At 41.8% G+C, this 21,439-nt stretch overlaps 1 protein-coding gene across 1 annotated transcript in view; it reads right to left on the bottom strand.

Moving 5' to 3' along the window:
• Positions 1–289: 289 nt before the first annotated feature.
• LOC140453986 (uncharacterized) overlaps positions 290–21,439 on the bottom strand; it is a 47,117-nt gene continuing 25,967 nt past the window's right edge. The window contains exon 4 of the mRNA XM_072548895.1: positions 290–8,914. Within this exon, the coding sequence (XP_072404996.1) occupies positions 840–8,914 (8,075 nt within the window). The 3' untranslated portion in view covers positions 290–839. The remainder of the gene's footprint in view (positions 8,915–21,439) is intronic.

Below are 21,439 nucleotides of genomic sequence, written 5' to 3'. Positions count from 1 at the left end.
CGGTGGAGCTCAGGTTGGGGGATTGAAGACAGGACTGTTCCATGTAAAAGAGCGGCGATGGATTTCAAAGATCTTTACATAAGCAGGATTCAACTCGAGACCTGTCTCTTTCATATTTACCAACTTTTTATTCATTTTATAATTTGGTAAACTCTGTATTCTCAAACTGTTTGGAGAATATTTCACTTCTAACCAAATAATTTTCTGGTAAATAGGATATGCTCAAAACCCATGGCATCAGTCGTCTTATCCTTTCACCAGTGGAGAGCAGGCAAAAGACAATTGAAGCTACATTTGTAATGTTATTTATCCATATGACAATGCACAGATGTAGCACATTGAAACTTAAAAGTACAATGAGGTATTTTATAACAGCTAATTGAAAATGATTTCCTTTAACTACATATGTCATTTCCAGTGACATGTATGAAGATTTCATCATTTTAGAAATGCTTCTTTAAAAACTTTCAAAGGTTTTGGAGATAGTTGGCTTGTCACCTCTCTGCAGAAGAAACTCCCTCGTGTTGGATTCGGATATTACTACAGTGCCACTTAGACGGAGTTCTCCACGTATTTATCAACATCTGTTCTTTGGTCTGCCATCTTGACAATTATTTCACTGAATATCTCCGAATGACTTGTCTTCCTTGTTGTAGCTATTTGTTATTTGCAGAGTTGCTGCTGATCATACTTGGTTCTGCATTTTGATTAGACCAACTGGTAGAAATCAAAGGGCTTTTTCAAGGTTTTGGTCCAAAACTTTAAGCTGCTGTAGCTTTTCATTTTGGTCAGCTGCATGTCCTTCTCTGATGATTAGCTTCAGAGAATTGTGAACTGCGTCACGGTTTTGTAATGTTAGTAAGTTGAGTTTTGTGACTGGACATATAGGGAGACTTTGCAGAACTATGAGAAGATAAAAAAGGTCTTCCGTTTGAAGAAAAGTAGGCAGATTTCAAAGATCCGCTAGAATTAGGAGCCTTGTTTATCTGACTGTGGGAAAATGTTTGGGGTTTCCTCATCATGGAATTAATTTTAGTAGGTTTGTGGAGAAAGTTTGGTGGTCTTCTGTATACAAGGGTATTAGGAGTAGGATCATTAGAAGGATCTGGAGACCTGTTAGGGAATGGTATTGATAACCTTCTGTTAACAGGAACTGTTGCAGAGAGATTACGAGGTTTTAATAGATTCCTATTGATAAGGGTATTTGGAGAGTTAATATGAGGAATCCATGGTATTTGTACTTTAACAGGAGTAACGTAAGGGGGTTGAACAAAAAACACCGAGGTTGCTTTATTCACAGGAGCATTTGGAGCGGGATTGTGAGTAGGTGAAATTCTCCTATGTAAGACGACAAGTGGAGTGGACAGAGGCATAGATTTCCTATTCTCAGAGGCAAATGGACTGGGGTTGTGAGAAGGGTTTGATTTCCTATTGACAGGAGTATTTGGAGTGGGACTATAAGAATGGCTCATTGTTCGCCTGTTGACAGGAGTATTTGGAGTGGGACTATAAGAACGGTTAGTTGTTCTGTTCAAGGGGGTATTTGGAGTGGGACTATAAGAACGGTTAGTTGTTCTGTTCAAGGGGGTATTTGGAGTGGGACTATAAGAACGGTTAGTTGTTCTGTTCAAGGGGGTATTTGGAGTGGGACTATAAGAATGGTTAGTTGTTCGTCTGTTGACAGGGGTATTTGGAGTGGGACTATATGAATGGTTAGTTGTTCGCCTGTTGACAGGGGTATTTGGAGTGGGACTATAAGAACGGTTGGTTGTTCGCCTGTTGACAGGGGTATTTGGAGTGGGACTATAAGAACGGTTAGTTGTTCGCCTGTTGACAGGGGTATTTGGAGTGTGACTATAAGAACGGTTAGTTGTTCGCCTGTTGACAGGGGTATTTGGAGTGGGACTATAAGAACGGTTAGTTGTTCGCCTGTTGACAGGGGTATTTCGAGTGGGACTATAAGAACGGTTAGTTGTTCGCCTGTTGACAGGGGTATTTGGAGTGGGACTATAAGAACGGTTAGTTGTTCGCCTGTTGACAGGGGTATCTGGAGTGGGACTATAAGAACGGTTAGTTGTTCGCCTGTTGACAGGGGTATTTGGAGTGGGACTATAAGAACGGTTTGTTGTTCTGTTCAAGGGGGTATTTGGAGTGGGACTGTAAGAACGGTTAGTTGTTCTGTTCAAGGGGGTATTTGGAGTGGGACTATAAGAACGGTTTGTTGTTCTGTTCAAGGGGGTATTTGGAGTGGGACTGTAAGAACGGTTAGTTGTTCTGTTCAAGGGGGTATTTGGAGTGGGACTGTAAGAACGGTTAGTTGTTCTGTTCAAGGGGGTATTTGGAGTGGGACTATAAGAACGGTTTGTTGTTCTGTTCAAGGGGGTATTTGGAGTGGGACTGTAGGAATGATTTGATGATTTTCTATTCACTATAGTTGTAGTGGGATTGTAGGAATGATTTGAAGTTCTCTTCTTACTAGAATCTGTTGGGTTGGGAATATAGGACGAATTTGAAAATTTAGTTTTAGAAGTGTTTTGGTTATGAATTTCATTAAACTCTGGAATCTGTTGACCATTTGAACCACTCAGAATTGTTGAGAATGTTCTATTCACAGGAGTAGTTGGAATAGGATTGCCAGAAGGTATTGAAGTTTTCTTATTCACAGGGGCAGCTGGAAGTTTATTGTGGGAAGATTTTGAAGTTTTCTTATTCATCAGTATAGTTGAAGTTGGCTTGCGGGAACCCTTTGTAGATAATCCATTCACTGGGGTAATATGAGTGAAACTGTTGGATGGTGAAAATCTATCCTTAGGGACTGTTGGAGAATGGATTTGATAGAAGTGTCGGGTTTTTTGATGCATGGGGGACATTTTATGGTGTTCTTGGGGAGGGGTTGAAGGTTTCCTATTTGCAACAGCAATTAAAGAGGCAACATAAGGGTTTGAAGCTTTATTTGTAAGTACTTTTGGTGAATGTTCATGATGAAACTGTACGACTTGTCTATCTCCCAATGTAGATTGAGAAAAGCTATTTGAGAACTTAGGGGTTACCATATTCACAGGTGCATTATGGCTAAAAATATGAGGGCTTATCGGAAGTCTGCTATTTTCAGCAGCAGTTGGACTGGGATAATGGGAAAGGATTGGTGAGGTATTTTTATGGTGCTTTGAAGGATGAGTGTAATGAAAACGTGGAATTTGTCTGTTTGTAGCTTGAGGAGGAACAATGGACACCTTTGGCGATACAATATTCATAAAGGCAGTCGGATTGGGATAATGTGAAGGGCTTGGTGAGCTATTTTTCTGTATATTTGGAACATGAGTGTAATGAAACTGTGGAATTTGTCTATTGGTGAGAGTATCTTGAGGAGGCAAAATGAAAACTTCTGGAGATACTGTATTTATAGAGGCAGCTTGGCTGGGATAATGTGAAGGGTTTGGTGAGCTATTTTTCTGTATATTTGGAATATGAGTGTATTGGAACTGTGGAATTTGTCTATTGGTGAGAGTATCTTGAGGAACAATAAATACTTTTGGAAATACTGTATTTGCAGGAGCAGCTTGACTGGGATTATGTGAAAGGTTTGGTGAGCTATTTTTCTGTCTATTTGGAATATGAGTATAATGGAAGTGTGGAATTTGTCTATTGGTGAGAGTATCTTGAGGAGGAACAATGAACACCTTTGGCGATACAATATTCATAGAGGCAGTCGGATTGGGATAATGTGAAGGGTTTGGTGAGCTATTTTTCTGTATATTTGGAACATGAGTATAATGAAACTGTGGAATTTGTACATTCTTAATATCTTGAGAAGGAACAATGAAAAACTTTGGCAATACTATATTCGTAGGGGTAGTTTGACTGGGATTAGAAGGGTTTGGTGAGCTATTTTCCTGGATATTTGGAATATGTGTATAACGAAACTGTGGAATTTGTCTATTAACAGTATCTTGAGGAGGAACAATGAAAATCTTTGAGGACGCTATATTCATAGGGGCAATTGGACTGGGATTATGGGAAGGGTTTGGTGAGGTATTTTTGCGTATATTTGGAGGATGAATAACTTGGTGCTGTGGAATTTGTCTATTTGTAACAATAGTCTGGGGAGTGACAAGGAAAAACTTTGACACTACTGCACTCGTCGGGGCAGTTGGACTGAGATTACTTGAAGGTTTTGGTGATTTATTTTTCTGGATATTTGGAGGATGAGGAAGTTGATGCTGTGGAATTTGTCCATTGATGAGAGTATCTTGAGGCGAAACACTGAAGATCTTTAAGTATGTTATATTTGAAGGGGCAGTTGGACTGGAATTATGTGAAGTGCTTGGTGAACTAGTTTTCTGGATATTTGGAGTATGAGTATAATGAAAGTGCGGAATTTGTCTACTCATAGAAGTAATTTGAGGAAGAGCATTGAAAACCCTTGTGGATACTATATTCAGGGGGGTTGTTGAAGTGGAATTGTGTGAAGATTCTGAAGATAGTTTTTTCCCAGGGGCAGATGAGGTGTGATGATGGGAAGAATTGGAAGCTCGCTTATTCCCAGAACCAGATGGAGTGCGATTATGGGAAGATTTTGAAGATCGCTTATTTCCAAGAGTGGATGGAGCACGATTGTGGGGATACTTTGAAGTGCGTTTATTCCCAGAACCAGACTGAGCACGATTATGAGAAGATTTTGAAGATCTCTTGCTCCCAGACATGGATGGAGCACGATTATGGGAAGACTTTGAAGATCTCTTACTCCCAGACACGGATGGAGCATGATAATGGGAAGGTTTTGAAGCTTGCTTATTCCTGGATGCAAATGGCGGAGTGCGTTTTTGAGAAAGTTGTAAAGATCTCTTATATTGAGGGGCAGAATGTATGTGATTGTGGTAAGGTGAAAATCTTGTATTTACAGTAATAGATGGTGTTGGAAAGTGGGAAAGCGAAACTCCATCTGGAGTATCGATATGAGGAAACCATGGGCTTTGTCCATCCATAGGATTCCCCTGAAAAGGTCCATGCAAAAGTGTTGAGGATGCTGTCTTCGGATGAATGTTTTGAGGAGAAAAATTAGAAGCAAGTGAAAGTTTCATGTTTTGAAGATTATGAGGATATGATGTGGGTCCTCCATTCATAGCAACATTTCGATTTAGACCGTGGGAAAGCACTGATGATCTTTTCAAGGAAGCATTTTGAAAAGCAGGATGGAAAACTCTTGATAGTATTCTGTTCCTAGAAGGATTTTGACTGGGCCCATGGAAAGTCACTGGAGAGATTCTGTTAAAAGGATCCTTATGAGGACTGAACAAAACTCTAGATTTAAAATTTTTGGACGCATCTTGAGTAGAACTGGGTGGAGATACTGAAAGACTGAGATTCATTGGTTCATCATGTTTAAGGGCTTGGGAATAAATTGAAGAGACCCTAATATCAGAATGAGGAGGTTCTGGAGAAGACTTTTTGCTAAGCTGAGATGTTTGATTATGATTGTGGGAAATCATCGATGACTTACTACTAACATATGGATTCAACTTAGGCATGTAGTGAGAAATTGAAGATTTATTATTTACAGGAGCTTTTTGCATAGGACTTTGGGATAATGTTGAAGGTTTGTTCCTGTGCAAAATTGGTGTGGGTATTCTTTGAGCAGGAATATGAAAGGACATTGACAGTCTTCTATTCAGAGAAGCGCGTTGGGTAGAAGTAAGGAAAATCATCAAAGATTTGCTATTCAAAGCAGAATTTGGAGTATGATTGTGAAAGGAGAATATCTGTGTCCCACTTTGGGGCACATTTTGTTTCGGCCTGTTGGAGGATGTCAGGGATCTGCTATTCCTAATGATGCTTTTCCCATTTGATGCAATTACATCAAGTTGTTTTAATGCATTTTCAAGTATACCTACATCATTTTGATTGGGATTTCTTCGAGAAAACTCTTTTTTGGTTTCAATTAGAAGATTTTCCAGCTGCTGAACATTGGGCTCCTCTGATGTTGAGTTTGATAGCCCTTTTAACAATTTATTTGCATGTTTCAGCTCCTCTGTAACTTGTTTTTGACCTAGGATATTTTGGCTATCCAAGAAGCTCGTGACTATATTACTCTGTGTCTCTCTATTAGGCAATCCCCTCTTTTGTTCAGCATGGTCATACTTGAGACTTCCATTATGAATGACGAGACCTCTGACTGACCCTTCATTCATTTCATTAATCAATCCCTGGCTTTGTTTTGGCTGTGTTGACTCTTGTTCTCTTTTGAAAGGTATTTTTTTCAGTGTTACCTCTTTAGTAGTACTTTGAGAAGTTTCTTCAGAAATTTCATTCTTTTCAGTCTTTGATAGCATTGCATTCAACTGATCTAAGGCAGCTTTGATATTATTTATGTCATTCGTGGTTGGCTTTCGTTTTGAGAACTGTTTGTCCAAATCATTCATTAAATTTTCAAGAGAAGGTATGTCAGAATTCTTTGTGATCTCTGGTAGACCCTGTGACAATCCCTGATGATCTTGCTGTGCTGATCTGTCTACTTTATACTGTTGCCCTAAGGGTAGCTGATTATGAGAAGGAATGCTCGTTACTTGTTCCCTGATTAAAGTTGGATTAAATATACGTTGATGGTGAAGATCTCCTTCAGGAATGATCAAACTCCTGAGCAGCCCTCTCTGGTGATTAGTTCTTGTGCTTTCTGTGGTTGAGTCATTTTTTGGATGGATCTGATGATTAATTTCTGTGTCATTCATGGCTGATGAGTGGTTTTTTAGAGGGCGAAGGCCTCCTGTTTGAAGCAAATTTAGTGCAGTATTAATGTCACCCATGGTTACATTATGGCTTGTGGCTGGACTGTGTGAGCTATGTTTCTGAGATACTTTGGTAGTAGGGGGTGAGCCACGCCTTTGAGAAGGTTTGGTTACGGTAGATGAGCTATGATTCTGAGATTGGCTGGTTGCAGTATGTAAATCATATCTCTGTGGTGATTTGGTAGTGGTAGTTGAGCCATGGTTTTGAGATGCTTTGGTTGTAGTCGGTGAACCATGTTTCTGAGGCGATTTACTTGTAGTAGGTGAGCCATGTTTCTGAGATACTTTGGTTGGGGTGGGTAAGCCATATTTCTGAGGTGATTTACTTGTCGTGGGTGAGCCATGTTTCTGAGATACTTTGGTTGGGGTGGGTAAGCCATATTTCTGAGGTGATTTACTTGTTGTGGGTGAGCCATGTTTCTGAGGTGATTTACTTGTCGTGGGTGAGCCATGTTTCTGAGATACTTTGGTTGGGGTGGGTAAGCCATATTTCTGAGGTGATTTACTTGTCGTGGGTGAGCCATGTTTCTGAGATACTTTGTTTGGGGTGGCTGAGCCATGTTTCTGAGCTGGCTTAGTGGAATAAGGTGAACTATGCTTTGGAGATATCCCAGTTGGTGTGCCTGAACCATGTTTGTGAATTGGCTTGTTTGGAGTTGGTAAGACATGTTTGTGAGATCCTTCTGTGGAAGTGAAAAGGTCAATTTTCTGAGATCCTTTGACTGAAGTGGATGAGACGTGTTCTTGAAGTATGTTGGTTGGTGTGTTTGAGCTACTATCTTGCTGAGATGCAGTAGTTGACATGGAAAAGGCATTTAGCTGAGGAACTGTAGCTGACATGGAGAAATTTCCTTTCTGAGGAACAATAGTTGACATGGAGAAATTAACCTTCTGAGGAACAATGGTTGACATGGAGAAATTACTTTTCTGAGGAACAATGGTTGACATGGAGAAATTACTTTTCTGAGGAACTGTAGCTGGCATGGAGAATTCACTGTGGTGAGGAACTATGCTTGACGTAAAGACATTATTTTGCTGAGGAACAGTGTTTGACATGAAGAAGGCATTGTGCTCAGGAAATGTATTGAACATGAAGTCATTGTTGTGAGGTGCTGTGGTTGACACGGGGAAGATATCTTGTTGAGGAGCTGTACTTGACTTGTAAAGGTTATCTGCCTGGGGAGTTTTGGTCGACTTGGAGAATTCATTTTTCTGAGGTCTTTTGGCTGAAATGGAGAAGTAATCTTTCTGAGGCGCTGTGGTTAGAGAATGTGAGCCATATTTCTGAGATTCTTTTCCAGTAGACTTATTCAGATTTGACAATGTTTGGGAGAACTTTGCAGTTGGAATCACATCATTACTAATGTGCTGAATGCTCTCAATTATGATTGACTCTTTCATTGAAAAACCTGGCTTCAGCTGGTTTGGGATATATTCTGTTTCTTTTTCCTGCGTGGGAGACTCTTTTGAAGCATTGGGAAGAGTGTTAAGCATTGTTTTAACAAGACTTTCAAATGAAGAAAATTCTTTCTCCTGCTTAGAAATGTTCTTATGAATTGGGTCTGTTGACTTTTCTACCTGAGAATCTCCATTCATAGTTTGTTCATGTGAGTAACTAGGGCTGCCTCCAGATTTTTTAGTGACAGCTCCTTGGTTTTTGTTCCAAGAAGCCTCCTTTGATCCTTTCTCATTAAGTATTTTTTTACACGTTGTTTCTATTTTGTTCCTTGTATCTGATGTTTCTTTTTGTGTCCTGCGAGCTTTAAACTTCAAATAGTCCTCAAACATTTGGTAAAAGAGCTGTAGTTCTTGTTCTACATCAGATGGAGCATGAGGGGAATCTGCTGACTTTTCCGCATCAAGATCTGTGCCCAAAGCTTCAATGTCCAGATAAGGAAGACTATCACCGCTTATATTGCCTTTGTTTTGTGTCACATAAGGATCACTATGCTTAGATTGATCAGATGTAGGTTGTAAATGATCTTCCTTAGCTGTATTATACATCAGGTCACCAGTGTCTTCTAACATTTTTTCCAAATACAATGGCATAGTTGCATTTTTCACGTAAAAGTCAAAAATTATATCACCGAGTGATCCACTGTCACGTCTGAAGCGTCTCAAATCTTCTGGAACTATATCAGAAAGAAATACAGGTTCAGTTTTCTGCCTCTAGACCAAGTTAAAGGTGAATCCAATTTTTTTTTTCAAACTAATCAACAATTAAATACTTGGTACTTTTCACAACTCAGGAAAATTGTATCCTTGGGTCCGTTGTTAATTTTAACTTTCATAGACTTGCTTTCTCATAGACTGATCGACATTTTTAGCACAGGAGGCAGCCATTCAGTCCACCAGTCAACAAAAGATTTGAGTACACAACCTATTTTCCAGCATTTGATCCAAAAGACCATAAGATATAGGAGTAGAACTCGGCAATTCAGTCTATTGGGTCTGCTCCACTATTTGAACAGGGCAGATAGACTTCTCAACTCCATTCTCCTGCCTTCTCCATGGAATCCTTGATTCCCTTACTAAGATTCTTGCTTAGATTCCACAGCCCTCTACAGCAATGAAGTTCACACATTAACCACCTCCTTGGCTGAGGAAATTCCTCCTCAACTCAGTTCCAAACAGTTGTCCCTTCACTCTGTGACTGTGCCCTACAGTCTCTCCTATTAATGGAAACAGCTTCTCCAAGTCCACTCTATTCAGGCCTCTCAGTATTCTCTAAGTTGCAATGAGAACCACCCCCCTCATCTTTCTAAACTCCACTGAGTACAGACCCAGAGTTCTCAACTGCTCCTCATATGGCAAACCATTCACCCCCAGAATCATTCTTGGATACGTCCTCTGGAGCTCTTCCAATGCTAACGTGCCCTTCCTCAGATATGAGGCACAAAACTGCTCACATACATCCAAATGTGGTCTGACTATAGCCTCTGCACCTGCGTTCTAATCCTCTTGAAATTAATGCTACCATTGCATTTGCCTTCCTAACTGCCAAGTGAACCTGAAAAGAACCCTGAACTAGAACACGTCATTTTGTACTTCCAACACCTTTCCCAGTTTAGAAAATAGTCTCCAATTCTTTTCTTCCTACCAAAGTGCATCTGTAAACATAGCAACAATATCCTCAGTACATTAATCCAGAACGTTCATGTGTAATGGAACTAGTTGTGGACCAACACTGACCCATGTGGAATTCTACTGGTCCCCAGCTGCCATCTGAAAATGTCCTCTTTATCCCCACTCCCTGCTTTCTGCCAGTCAACTAAACTTTTATCCATGCCAGTACATTGCCCCTAACATCATGGGCTGTTATTTCATTTAACAGCCTCTTGGGTGACATCTTGTCAAGGGTCTTCTGGAAGTCTAGATAGATCACATTCACTGGCTCTCCTTTGTCTAACTTGCTTGTTATCTCATAGAATCCCTACTATGTGGCAGCTAGGCATTTGGCCTGTTGACTCCACAGCGATCCTCCAAAGAGCATTCCACTCAGACCCATTGCCCTACCTCATCTCTGTAACCCTGCATTTCCCATGGCTAACCCACCTAGCCTGCATACCGCTGGACACACTATAGGGCAATTTAGCTTGGCCAATCCACCTAACCTGCACAGGGTGGCAGGGTGGCACAGCCTCGGGTGACTGTCTGTGTGGAGTTTGCACCTTCTCCCTGCGTCTGCGCGAGTTTCCTCTGGGTGCTCCGGTTTCCTCCCATGGTCCAAAAGATGTGCAGGCCAGATGAATTGGCCATGCTAAATTGCCCATAGTGTTAGGTGTATTAGTCAGGGATAAGTGTGGAGAGATGAGTCTGGGTGGGTTGCTCTTCAGAGGGACAGTTTGGACTTGTTGGGCTGAAGAGCCTGTTTCCTCACTGTAGGGAATCTAATCTAATCTATTGACTGTGGGAGGAAACCCCGCAGACACGAAGAGAATGTGCAAACTCTACGCAGTCAGTTGCCCAAGGAAGCAATTGAACCTGGGTCCCTGGCGCTGTGAGGCAGCAGTGCTAACCACTGAGTTACCCTTCCACCCTCAAAGAATTTCTTTGAAGAATTCTAGCAGAAATGACGTCCCCTTAACCTAGCAGTGCTGACTCAGCCCTGTTGCCTTAATCTCATCGTTAATAATGGACTCAAAATCTTACCAATGACTGAGGTCAGGCTAACCAGCCCATCGTTTCAGTCGTCTGCCTCCTTCCTGTCTTAAACATGGTGTTACGTTAGCCATTTCTCCATCCTCTGGAACCCTCCCTGACTCCAATGATTTGTGAAAGAGCACCACCAATGTTTCTACAATGTCCTCAGCTATCTCCTGGGTAGTCCATCTGGTCAGGATGATGAATCGTTCAGACCTTTCAGTTTCCCCAGCACCTTCTCCAGAGTGAAGGTCACTACACTCATCTCTGCCCCAACTCTCTTGAAGTTTATTAAAGAAAAGTACCTATCCCTCCTCTATCATTTTTTTGTTCCCCAGTGCTGCTTCTGTAGCCTCATTTCCCAACTGTCCAGTGTCCAGTCTTGAATCTCTTTTATGTTTCTAAAAACACTCCTACATTTACATTACTACCTAGCTTAGCCTCCTATTTCATCCTCCCCCACACCCGATTGATTTTTAGTTATTCTCTGCTGGTTTTTAAAGGCTTCCCAATCTTCCAGCTTTCCACCAATCTTCACCACACTATATGCTTTTTGTTTTGCTGTCAGGCTATCCCTGGCTTCCCCTTGTCATCCTCCCCTTAGTATGTTTCTTCTTGCTGTGAAGGCGCCAGTGTTTTACTGGGGTGGACAAAGTCAGAGGTCACACGACACCATGTTCTTATTAGATTAGACTAGATTCCCTACGGTGCGGAAACAGGCCCTTCGGCCCAACAAGTCCACACCGACCCTCTGAAGAGTAACCCACCCAGACCCATTTCCCTCTGACCAATGCACCTAACACTATGGGTAATTTAGCATGGCTAATACACCTGTCCTGCACATCTTTGGAGTGTGGGAGGAAGCCGGAGCACCCAGAGGAAAACCACGCAGACATACAGACCAATAGGTTTCTTTGAAATCGCAAGCTTTTGGAACGCTGCCGCTTTGTCAGGTGAAAAAAACAAAATATATTCCTTCTTCCTTGGAATGAATTTTTGCTGCGCTTTGTGAATTACCCAGAGAAGTCCCTCCCATTGCTGTTCCACTGCCTTCCCTGCTAGGTTTAGGTTCCCCTTCCAATCAATTCTGGCCAGCTCCTCCTTCATATCTTTGTAGTTCCCTTTACTTCATTGTGATACCATTCCATCTGATTCCATCTCCCTGTCAAACTGCAGGGTGAATTCTATCATTTTATGGTTACTGTCCCCTCGGGGTTCGTTCACCTTAAGCTCCTGAATGAAGTCAGCCTCATTACATATGACCAAATGCAGAACTGCTTGATCCCTTGTCGGCTCTACCACAAGCTGCTCTGAAAAACTATCTTGTAGACATTCCACCAATTATTTTTCTTGGGATCTGCTACCAACTTGACTCTCCCAATCCACCTTCATATTGAAGTTGCCCCTGATTATTATAATGGTGCCTTTCTTACATGCCTTCTTTCGATAAGACTCATACCCTTGGCTATTTAGGTCCCAGCCCTGATCTCCTTGCAGGCACGTCTTTGTGATACCCATAACATCGGATCTGCCAATTCAATCCTTGTTTCAAGCTCACTCACCCTGTTTCATGTACTGCATGAAATTAAATAAAACACCCTCAGTCCTGCATTAATTGTGCCCTTTCTCAAAATGGTCCCCTTATCTGTTGTGCCAGAGGTTAGACCCCTAACCCTTTCCATATACTCTGTCCTCTTAATTGTTTTGGAAAATTTAATAATCTGTGCTGAGCCCTCCCCCCTCCCCCTTTAATATTTTCCATAATTTTCCATGCATCTAAATCAACCCCTCACTATTTAGTTGAAAGCCCTATCCACAACCCTAGAGTCATAGAGATGTACAGCATGGAAACAGACCCTTCGGTCCAACCCGTCCATGCCGACCAGATATCCCAACCCAAACTAGTCCCACCTGCCAGCACCCGGCCCATATCCCTCCAAACACTTCCTATTCATATACCCATCCAAATGCCTTTTAAATGTTGTAATTGTACCAGCCTCCACCACTTCCTCTGGCAGCTCATTCCATACATGTACTACCCTCTGGGTGAAAACATTGCCCCTTAGGTGTCTTTTATATCTTCCCCCTCTCACCCTAAACCTATACCCTCTAGTTCTGGACTCCCCGACCCCAGGGAAAAGACTGCCTATTTATCCTATCCGTGCCACTCATAATTTAGTAAACCTCTATAAGGTTACCCCTCAGCCTCCGACACTCCAGGGAAAACAGCCCCAGCCTGTTCAGCCTCTCCCTGTAGCTCAAATCCTCCAACCCTGGCAACATCCTTGTAAATCTTTTCTGAACCCTTTCAAGTTTCACAACATCTTTCCCATAGGAAGGAGACCAGAATTGCACGCAATATTCCAACAGTGGCCTAACCAATATCCTGTACAGCCACAACATGACCTCCCAATTCCTGTATTCAATACTCTGACCAATAAAGGAAAACATACCAAACGCCTTCTTCACTATCCTATCTACCTGCAACTCCACTTTCAAGGAGCTATGAACCTGGACTTCAAGGTCTTTGTTCAGCAACACTCCCTAGGACCTTATTATTAAGTGTATAAGTCCTGCTAAGATTTGCTTTCCCAAAATGCAGCACCTCGCATTTATCTGAATTAAACTCCATCTGCCACTTCTCAGCCTACTGGCCCATCTGGTCCAGATCCTGTTGTAATCTGAGGTAACCCTCTTCGCTGTCCACTACACCTCCAATTTTGGTGTTATTTTCAAACTTACTAACTGTACCTCTCATGCTCGCATCCAAATCATTTATATAAATGACAAAAAGTAGTGGACCCAGCACCGATCCTTGTGGCACTCCACTGGGTCACAGGCCTCCAGTCTTAAAAACAATCTTTCACCACCACCCTCTGTCTTCTACCTTTGAGCCAGTTCTATATCCAAATGGCAAGTTCTCCCTGTATTCTGTGAGATCTAACCTTGCTAACCAGTCACCCATGGGGAACCCTGTCAAACGCCTTACTGAAGTCCATATAGATCACATCTACTGCTCTGTCCTCATCAATCCTCTTTGTTACTTCTTCAAGCAACTCAATCAAGTTTGTGAGACATGATTTCCCAGGCACAAAGCCAGGTTGACTATCCCTAATCAGTCCTTGCCTTTCCAAATACATGTACATCCTGTCCCTCAGGATTCCCTCCAACAACTTGCCCACCACCGACGTCAGGTTCACTGGTCTATAGTTCCCTGGTTTGTCTTTACCGCCCTTCTTAAACAGTGGCACCACGTTAGCCAACCTCCAGTCTTCTGGCACCTCACCTGTGACTATCGGTGATACAAATATCTCAGCAAGAGGCCCAGCAATCACTTCTCTAGCTTCCCACAGAGTTCTCGGGTACACCTGATCAGGTCCTGGGGATTTATCCACTTTTATGTGTTTCAAGACATCCAGCACTTCCTCCTCTGTAATCTGGACATTTTTCAAGGTGTCACCATGTATTTCCCTACAGTCTATATCTTCCATGTCCTTTTCCACAGTAAATACTGATGCAAAATACTCATTTAGTATCTCCCCCATTTTCTGCGGCTCCACACAAAGGCCGCCTTGCTGATCTTTGAGAGTTGTTAAAGCAATATGGGACAAAAACAAAGATAGGATACAGATCAACTAAATTCATTTTGAAAGGTAGAACCGAACTGAGAGGCTAAATGACTGACTCCTGTTTCCATACTGCCTAACTATAGTACTGTACTCCGAATTTCCCCAAGTCCACAAGATTAAGCTTTAGTTAGTTTATTTGCAGTTAATTTACTGAATTGGATGTTTTTTAAAAATTATCTGAATATGGATTACACACTCTGTAAGTTAACTGAATTGGATTGTTTAGTCTGGTAATGAGCTCAGTGGTGATGTTGATATTGTAGAAATGTCACTAGCCTAGTAGTTCAGAGACCTGAGACACAAGTTCAAATCTCATAACAGCAATCGATGAGATTAATTTATAAAATCACTTTGAAATCTATTCTGTGCAATTGTGACAGTAAATTACATAAAATCCTTCTGAATCACTCATGTCCTTCTTACCTGTTCTGGCCTACAGGTGACTCCATACCCACTGCAATGGTTGACTCTTAACTATCCTCTAAAAAAAGGTAAAAACAATGACTGCAGATGCTGAAAACCAAATACTGGATTAGTGGTGCTGGAAGAGCACAGCAGTTCAGGCAGCATCCAGTAACCCTATCCTCTAAAATAGCCTAGCATACGACTCAAACTGCTACAGGAAAGTCATAAAGAATGGCATCAGTAGATATTGACCTAAATAGCAGAGATGACTATGGCACACTCTATTCTGTTGATCCTGCAAATCTTCTTGCTCACATCTAGGGACCTGTGTCAAATTTGGGAATGCTGTCCCATGTACTATTCAAGCAAAAGCCTAACACTGTTATTCTTACAGAATCATAACTTCCAACCTCTATCCATCACCAATATCACCCTCTCCATATACCCTGACCCACCAGCAGGACAGATCCAGCAGAGCTGGCAGCACAGTAGTATACAGTCAGGAAGGAGTTACCCTGGGAGTTCTCAACCTTGCATTCCCACTATTAAAAACATGAACTTTCAGAGCATCAGACCAAACATGGACAATGAAACTTTCAGTTGATTGCCACCAACTACTTCCTTCAGCTGATAAATTAGTATGACTGATGGGTGGAAAGTGTATAGAATGTAGTCAAGGTGGAGAACTTCAACATTAACACTGAATCATAGAATCCCTACAATGTGGAAACAGGTCATTCGGCCCATCGAGTTCACACCGATCCTCCAAAGAACATCATAAACAAGCCCACCCCTTCCTATCCCATAACCCTACATTTCCCATGGCTAACCGACCTAGCCTTTATATCTCTGAACATTATAGATAATTTAGCATGGCCAATTCGCCCTAACCTGCACATCTTTGGACTGCGGGAGGAAACCGGAGCACCTGAAAGAAACCCAAGCAGTTGTGTGGAGAATGTGAAAACTCCACACAGACAGTCATCCAAGGCTGGAATCAAACCCAGGTCCCTGGCGCTGTGAGCTAGCAGTGCTAACCACTGAGCCAACATGCCACCCACTGGTTTCATACAGTGGTTCTGTCATACCAAGGATGACACAGTTGGCCAAATCCTGAAGAATTACAGGCCAGTCTGCAGGTATTAAGAGAGCCAACAAGAGTGGAGTACCTTATCGCAGATGTTTGTCGTCATGACAATGTAGATTGGAGTGACCACTAATTAGTCCTTGTGAAAGTCAAGTCCCATCGACAAATTAAGCACAGTTGAGAGTTCTGCAGGCTTTCTCCTTAGATCTGCAGATCACATGCCAGAGTTCAGCTAATTCCATTCACTCCACATCATCTCAAAGCTGGGTGAAGGCACTTGATACTGCAAAAGCTTTTAGCCCCGATATAATTCTAGGAATAGTACCAAAGACTTGTGTTCCAGAACTGTCTATGCATCCAGCCAAGCTGTTCTTGTACAGCTACAAAAATGGCTACAATCCAGCAATGTAAAAAATGGTCAAGCAATGTCTCAAACACAAAAAGGACAACGGCAGCATATACATGGCAACCTCATCACCCAAAAGTTTCCTTCCAAACCATGCACCAACCTGCCTTGGAACAAAGAAATTTGTACAGAAAATTGGTGAGATCACATCTAAAGTACTGTGTAAAGTTTGCGAACTGATGTCGAACACGCAGCCAGTTAATTAGCTGAATTGCATTTTGCCCAGTTAATAAATGAAATTGGATTGTGTGGTAAATGATTTAGCTGGGGCTAGTTTCGTAGAACAATCAGAAAATGAGGCTGGTTATTTAAGTTAAAATAGGTTAAGCAGCCATTTAATCAGGTGAACTTGATTGTGTCTTTTTAGCTGATTTGATTTGGGTATCCATTTTTTAAAATTCACTCATGAAACATGGACATCATTAACTGGCCAGTATTTATTGCCCTTGAGAAGGTGGTAGTGAGCTGTCTTCTTGAATCACTGTAGTCCATGTGCTGCAGGTTGACCCACAATACCCTCAGGGAGGGAATCCCAGGATTTTGACAACAGTGAAGGAACAGCGTTATATTTCCAAATCAGGATATTGAGTGGCTTTGACAGATACTTGCAGGTGGTATCTGCTGCCCTTGCCTTGCTAGATGGAAGTGTTGTGGGTTTGGAAGGTACTCTCTCATGATCTTTGGTGAATTTCTCCAGTGTATCTTGTAGATAGTACACACTGTTGCTACTGGGCATTGGTGATGGAGGGAATGGCGATTCAGAAGGTGAGTTACTTACCGCTATATTCACAGCCTTTGACTTGCCCTTGTAGTCACTGGGTATATGTGATGAGTCCATTTAAGTTTCTGGTCAATGGTAACCCCTAGGATGCTGATATCAGGGAATCCAGTGATGGTAACACCATTGCATAAAACAGGGCAGTAGTTCGATTGTCTCTTATTGAAGGTAGTCAATACCTTGCACTGGTGTGGCACAAACTTTAGTTGCCACCTGTCAGCCCAAACCTGGATATTGTCCAGATCTTATTGCATGTGAACATGGACTGCTTCAGAATTTGTGTCGTCATGAATGATTGCACAATCATTGGCGAACATTTCCACTTATGACCTATGATGGAGGGAAGGTCATTGAAGCAGCTGAAGGTGGTTGGGCATCGGAAACTACTCTGAGAAACCCCTCCAGAGATGAGTTGCAACTGAGATGACTAACTTTCAAGAAAATATGTACCATATATGATTCAACCAGTAAAGGGTTTGCCCTCTGATATCTGTCATATTATTCTACTAACTTGCAGGAAATTGGATGTCCCGGGGCAGGTTGGGATGTCTCTGTTCTACAGGTAGAATGTAAGTGAATTTACATTGCTATCCCTTGCCATTCAGAGCCATTTACTTTGTTATCATCTCCTATTCAGAAATCAATAAGAACATTGCAGTTGGAACTCTGACTGCACCCTATAGTGACAAAAGAAACGATTCACAACAGATTTGACCATTAAGGGATGATTTACCTTACACTGTTTCTGGAGATAATGTGGTCACTGCATTGTATCTTCAGTGACATGTGACTGTGGGGGAGTGACTGGGGATTGTCTTGTGGGCATCACTGACTGTGATGTAAAGATTTTGTATAAAGGAAGGACAGTTCCCTTTATTCACAGACACTTCTTGACAACCATGGCGAAGTGTGTTAAGAGTTTCTCCAAAGTTTGTACTGTATTTGCTTAATAAAACTTGGCTGTTGTTCACAGAAGTTGGCATATTGCAGTTGCATCAAGTGTGTAAGAATCTCAAGAGAAAAAAGAACTTAACAATCCCCATTAATTCCAGTTTTGCTAGGGCTCCTTGATGCCACACTTGGTTGAAAGCTGTTCTTGATGTCAAGTTCTGTCACTCTCACCTCCCCTCTGAAATGTAGCTCTTTTGTCCCTGTTTGAACCAAGGCTGTAATGAGACCAGGCACTAAGTTGCCCTGGCGGAACCCAAACTGAGCAGATGCTGCTTGATTGCACTGCTGATGACCCCTTCCATCACTTGACTGACGATTGAGTAGGTGAAGTGGTAATTGACCAGGTTGGATTTGTCCTGCTTTTTATACAGGAATATAATCTGGGCAATTTTCCAAATTGTTGAGTAAATGCCAATGTTGCAACTGAACTGGAATAGCTTAGCTGGGGGAGCAGCAATCCTGGAGTACAAGTTAGCAGTACTAATGCTGGAATATTGTCAGGGTCAATAGCTTTTGCAATATCCAGTGTGTCCAACAGTTTCTTGATAGCATGTGGTGTGAATTGAATTGGCTAAAGACTGGCATTTGTGTTGCTGGGGACCACTGGAGAAGGGTGAGATGGATCACCCATTTGGCACTCCTTGGTAAAGACTGCTGCAGATCTTCTACACTGATGTGTTGATCTCTTCAATCATTGAGGATGGTGATATTTATGGTGCTTCCTCCTCCTCCACTGCATTGTTTAATTGTCTGCTACCATTCATGACTGGATGTGGCAGGACTGCAGGGCTTAGGTTTGATACATTGATTGTGGGATTGGTTAGCTCTAACACTTGCTGTTTTCAGAACTGAACTGTAGACCCAGTTAATTTTCTGATTAAGGAGATGTTAATTAACTGAATTGGTTTCTTGAGCCAATTAATTCACAGAAATAGACAATAGACAATAGATGCAGGAGTAGGCCATTCTGCCCTTCGAGCCTGCACCGCCATTCAATATGATCATGGCTGATCATTCCTAATCAGTATCCTGTTCCAGCCTTATCTCCATACCCCTTGACTCCACTATCTTTAAGAGCTCTATTCAATTCTTTCTTAAATGAATCCAGAGACTGGGCCTCCACTGCCCTCTGGGGCAGAGCATTCCACACAGCCACCACTCTCTGGGTGAAGTAGTTTCTCCTCATCTCTGTCCTAAATAGTTTGTGGGTCTTGTTAATTTGCTGCAGAACTAGTTAGAGGGTTGAATTATCAATTTATTAGGATTATTGGCTTGTTTTCTTTTCTAAATCAGGTTTCAGTTGAGATCCCAAACTGACTCCCAAGTTCATGGTTTTTAGCTGTTATAAAAAGCTGATGGTTCAGTGGGCTTAGCTATCACCCTTCATCTCTGGAATCCAATTTTCAATCAAGTCGAGATTCATTGCGTGAAAGTTTATTGTCTCCGCTGTCTGTAAATTAAATTGCTTTCGGCAACCTGAGTCAATTTCTTGTAACTATAATTTTGCAAGACAAATGTGTGAGACCCCTGCACAAATCACTTACTGAAGCTTACGTAAAAACAAAGAAAGTTGCTGACATATCAAACCACCACATTGGTTCAATACAGATACTGGTGCAAGGTTGGGGCACAATAGCACACACTTGAAGGAATAGCTAAGCATTTTCATTTTGATGAGGAGGCTTTACTCTGCAAGAGAACTTTCTTGTCGTAGGATATTTGAAGGATGACTCTAAGTTTGCTCAAGCAATCCTCTCAAAAGTGCAAGCTTTAGGTTCTGACAAGGCTGTACGTCTTCCATAATCATCCTGTACTGGAATTCAGACTAAACAGCTCCATTGGTTCATCAGGACGTAATGAAGTAACCAACCAAAATACAAGTGAAGATGGAAGCATACAGATGGTAGCAGAAGGCCATTCAGCCCCTTGAGCTATCCATTATTTGATAAGATCATGGATCTTATGTCCTGTCTGTCTTCCTGTAGCTTTTGATTTCCTTGTTAATCAAGAATCGATGTAATTCTGCCTCAGAAGTAGTCAGTGACCCTTCTTTCATTGCTCACTGGGGAAGAGACAAATAGCTTTCTGAGAGAATAAAATTCTCCCTATCTTCATCTTAAATGGGAGGCCACATATTTTTAAAACTGTGTCCTCTAATTCTAGTCTCTCTCTCAAAATAACATTCTTTCAGCAATCCCCCTCCCCAACTTCCTTATCAAGTTCCCTGAGGATCATGTATAATTTCAATAAAATCATCTGATTCTTCTCAACTGCAATGGATACAGGCCCAATCTATTCAGTGAATAAGGAACTACTTAATCTCAGAAATCAGCTGAGTGAACTCTGAACTTCTTAAATACAAAACTATACACTGTACTCTGGATAGGTTCTCGCTACCATCCTGTACAATTGTAGCAAAACTCCACTCATTTAATATTCAATTCCCCATGCAATCAGTGACAGCATTCTACTTCCCAATCCCTAATAATTTGTAATATCTGCAGACTATCTTTTTGTAATTCATGCACAAGTTCATCCATATCTCTCTGTACCTGACAGTTCTGCAGTCTTATTCCATTTAAATAATTTGTTTTTCTTTTCTTCCTGTCAAAATGGATAAGTTCACACATTGTACATGATCTGCCATTTGTTTTCTCCACTTAACCAAACTATATCTCTTTGCAGACCCCTTATGTCCTCTTCATAACTTACTCACCTACCTACTGTTTAGATTAGGTTAGATTCCCTACAGTGGGGAAACAGGCCCTTCGGCCCAACCAGTCCACACTGACTTGCCGCAGAGTAACCCGCCCAGACCCATTTCCCCTCTAATGCATCTAACACCATGGGCAATCAGCAAATTTACCTACCATATGTTCACTCAATTCATTATATACATTGGAAATAATTGAAGCCCAGGACTCTCTTTTTTCCTCTCTCCTTGTCTTCCCCCACACTACCACCTAACTGCGGTAGTGTTTATTTTCTCCAGCACCCATGGTGTGTGTGTGTGTGTAGGTGTGAGACACAGTGAGAGACACAAGGTGCACGAATCTTTATTCAATTTCCACCACCAGGAAGAAAAAAAACACCCGAGTGGCCAGTGACAAGCAGAGCCCTTCTCATCAAAGGGCAATGCTGTGTGATCAAACAGTGAAGGGGAGGGCAGGGGCAAAATCAAAATAGAATTGGAGGGGGAAATAATGCACTCCACTCCCTGCGGTGCCAGGGTATCGGTGGTTACCGCGTGCTCCTTCT

The sequence above is a fragment of the Chiloscyllium punctatum genome, chromosome 28 (genome assembly GCF_047496795.1).
Source record: "Chiloscyllium punctatum isolate Juve2018m chromosome 28, sChiPun1.3, whole genome shotgun sequence".
NCBI classification, from domain to species: domain Eukaryota; kingdom Metazoa; phylum Chordata; class Chondrichthyes; order Orectolobiformes; family Hemiscylliidae; genus Chiloscyllium; species Chiloscyllium punctatum.
This window is presented reverse-complemented; position numbering and strand designations above follow the sequence as displayed.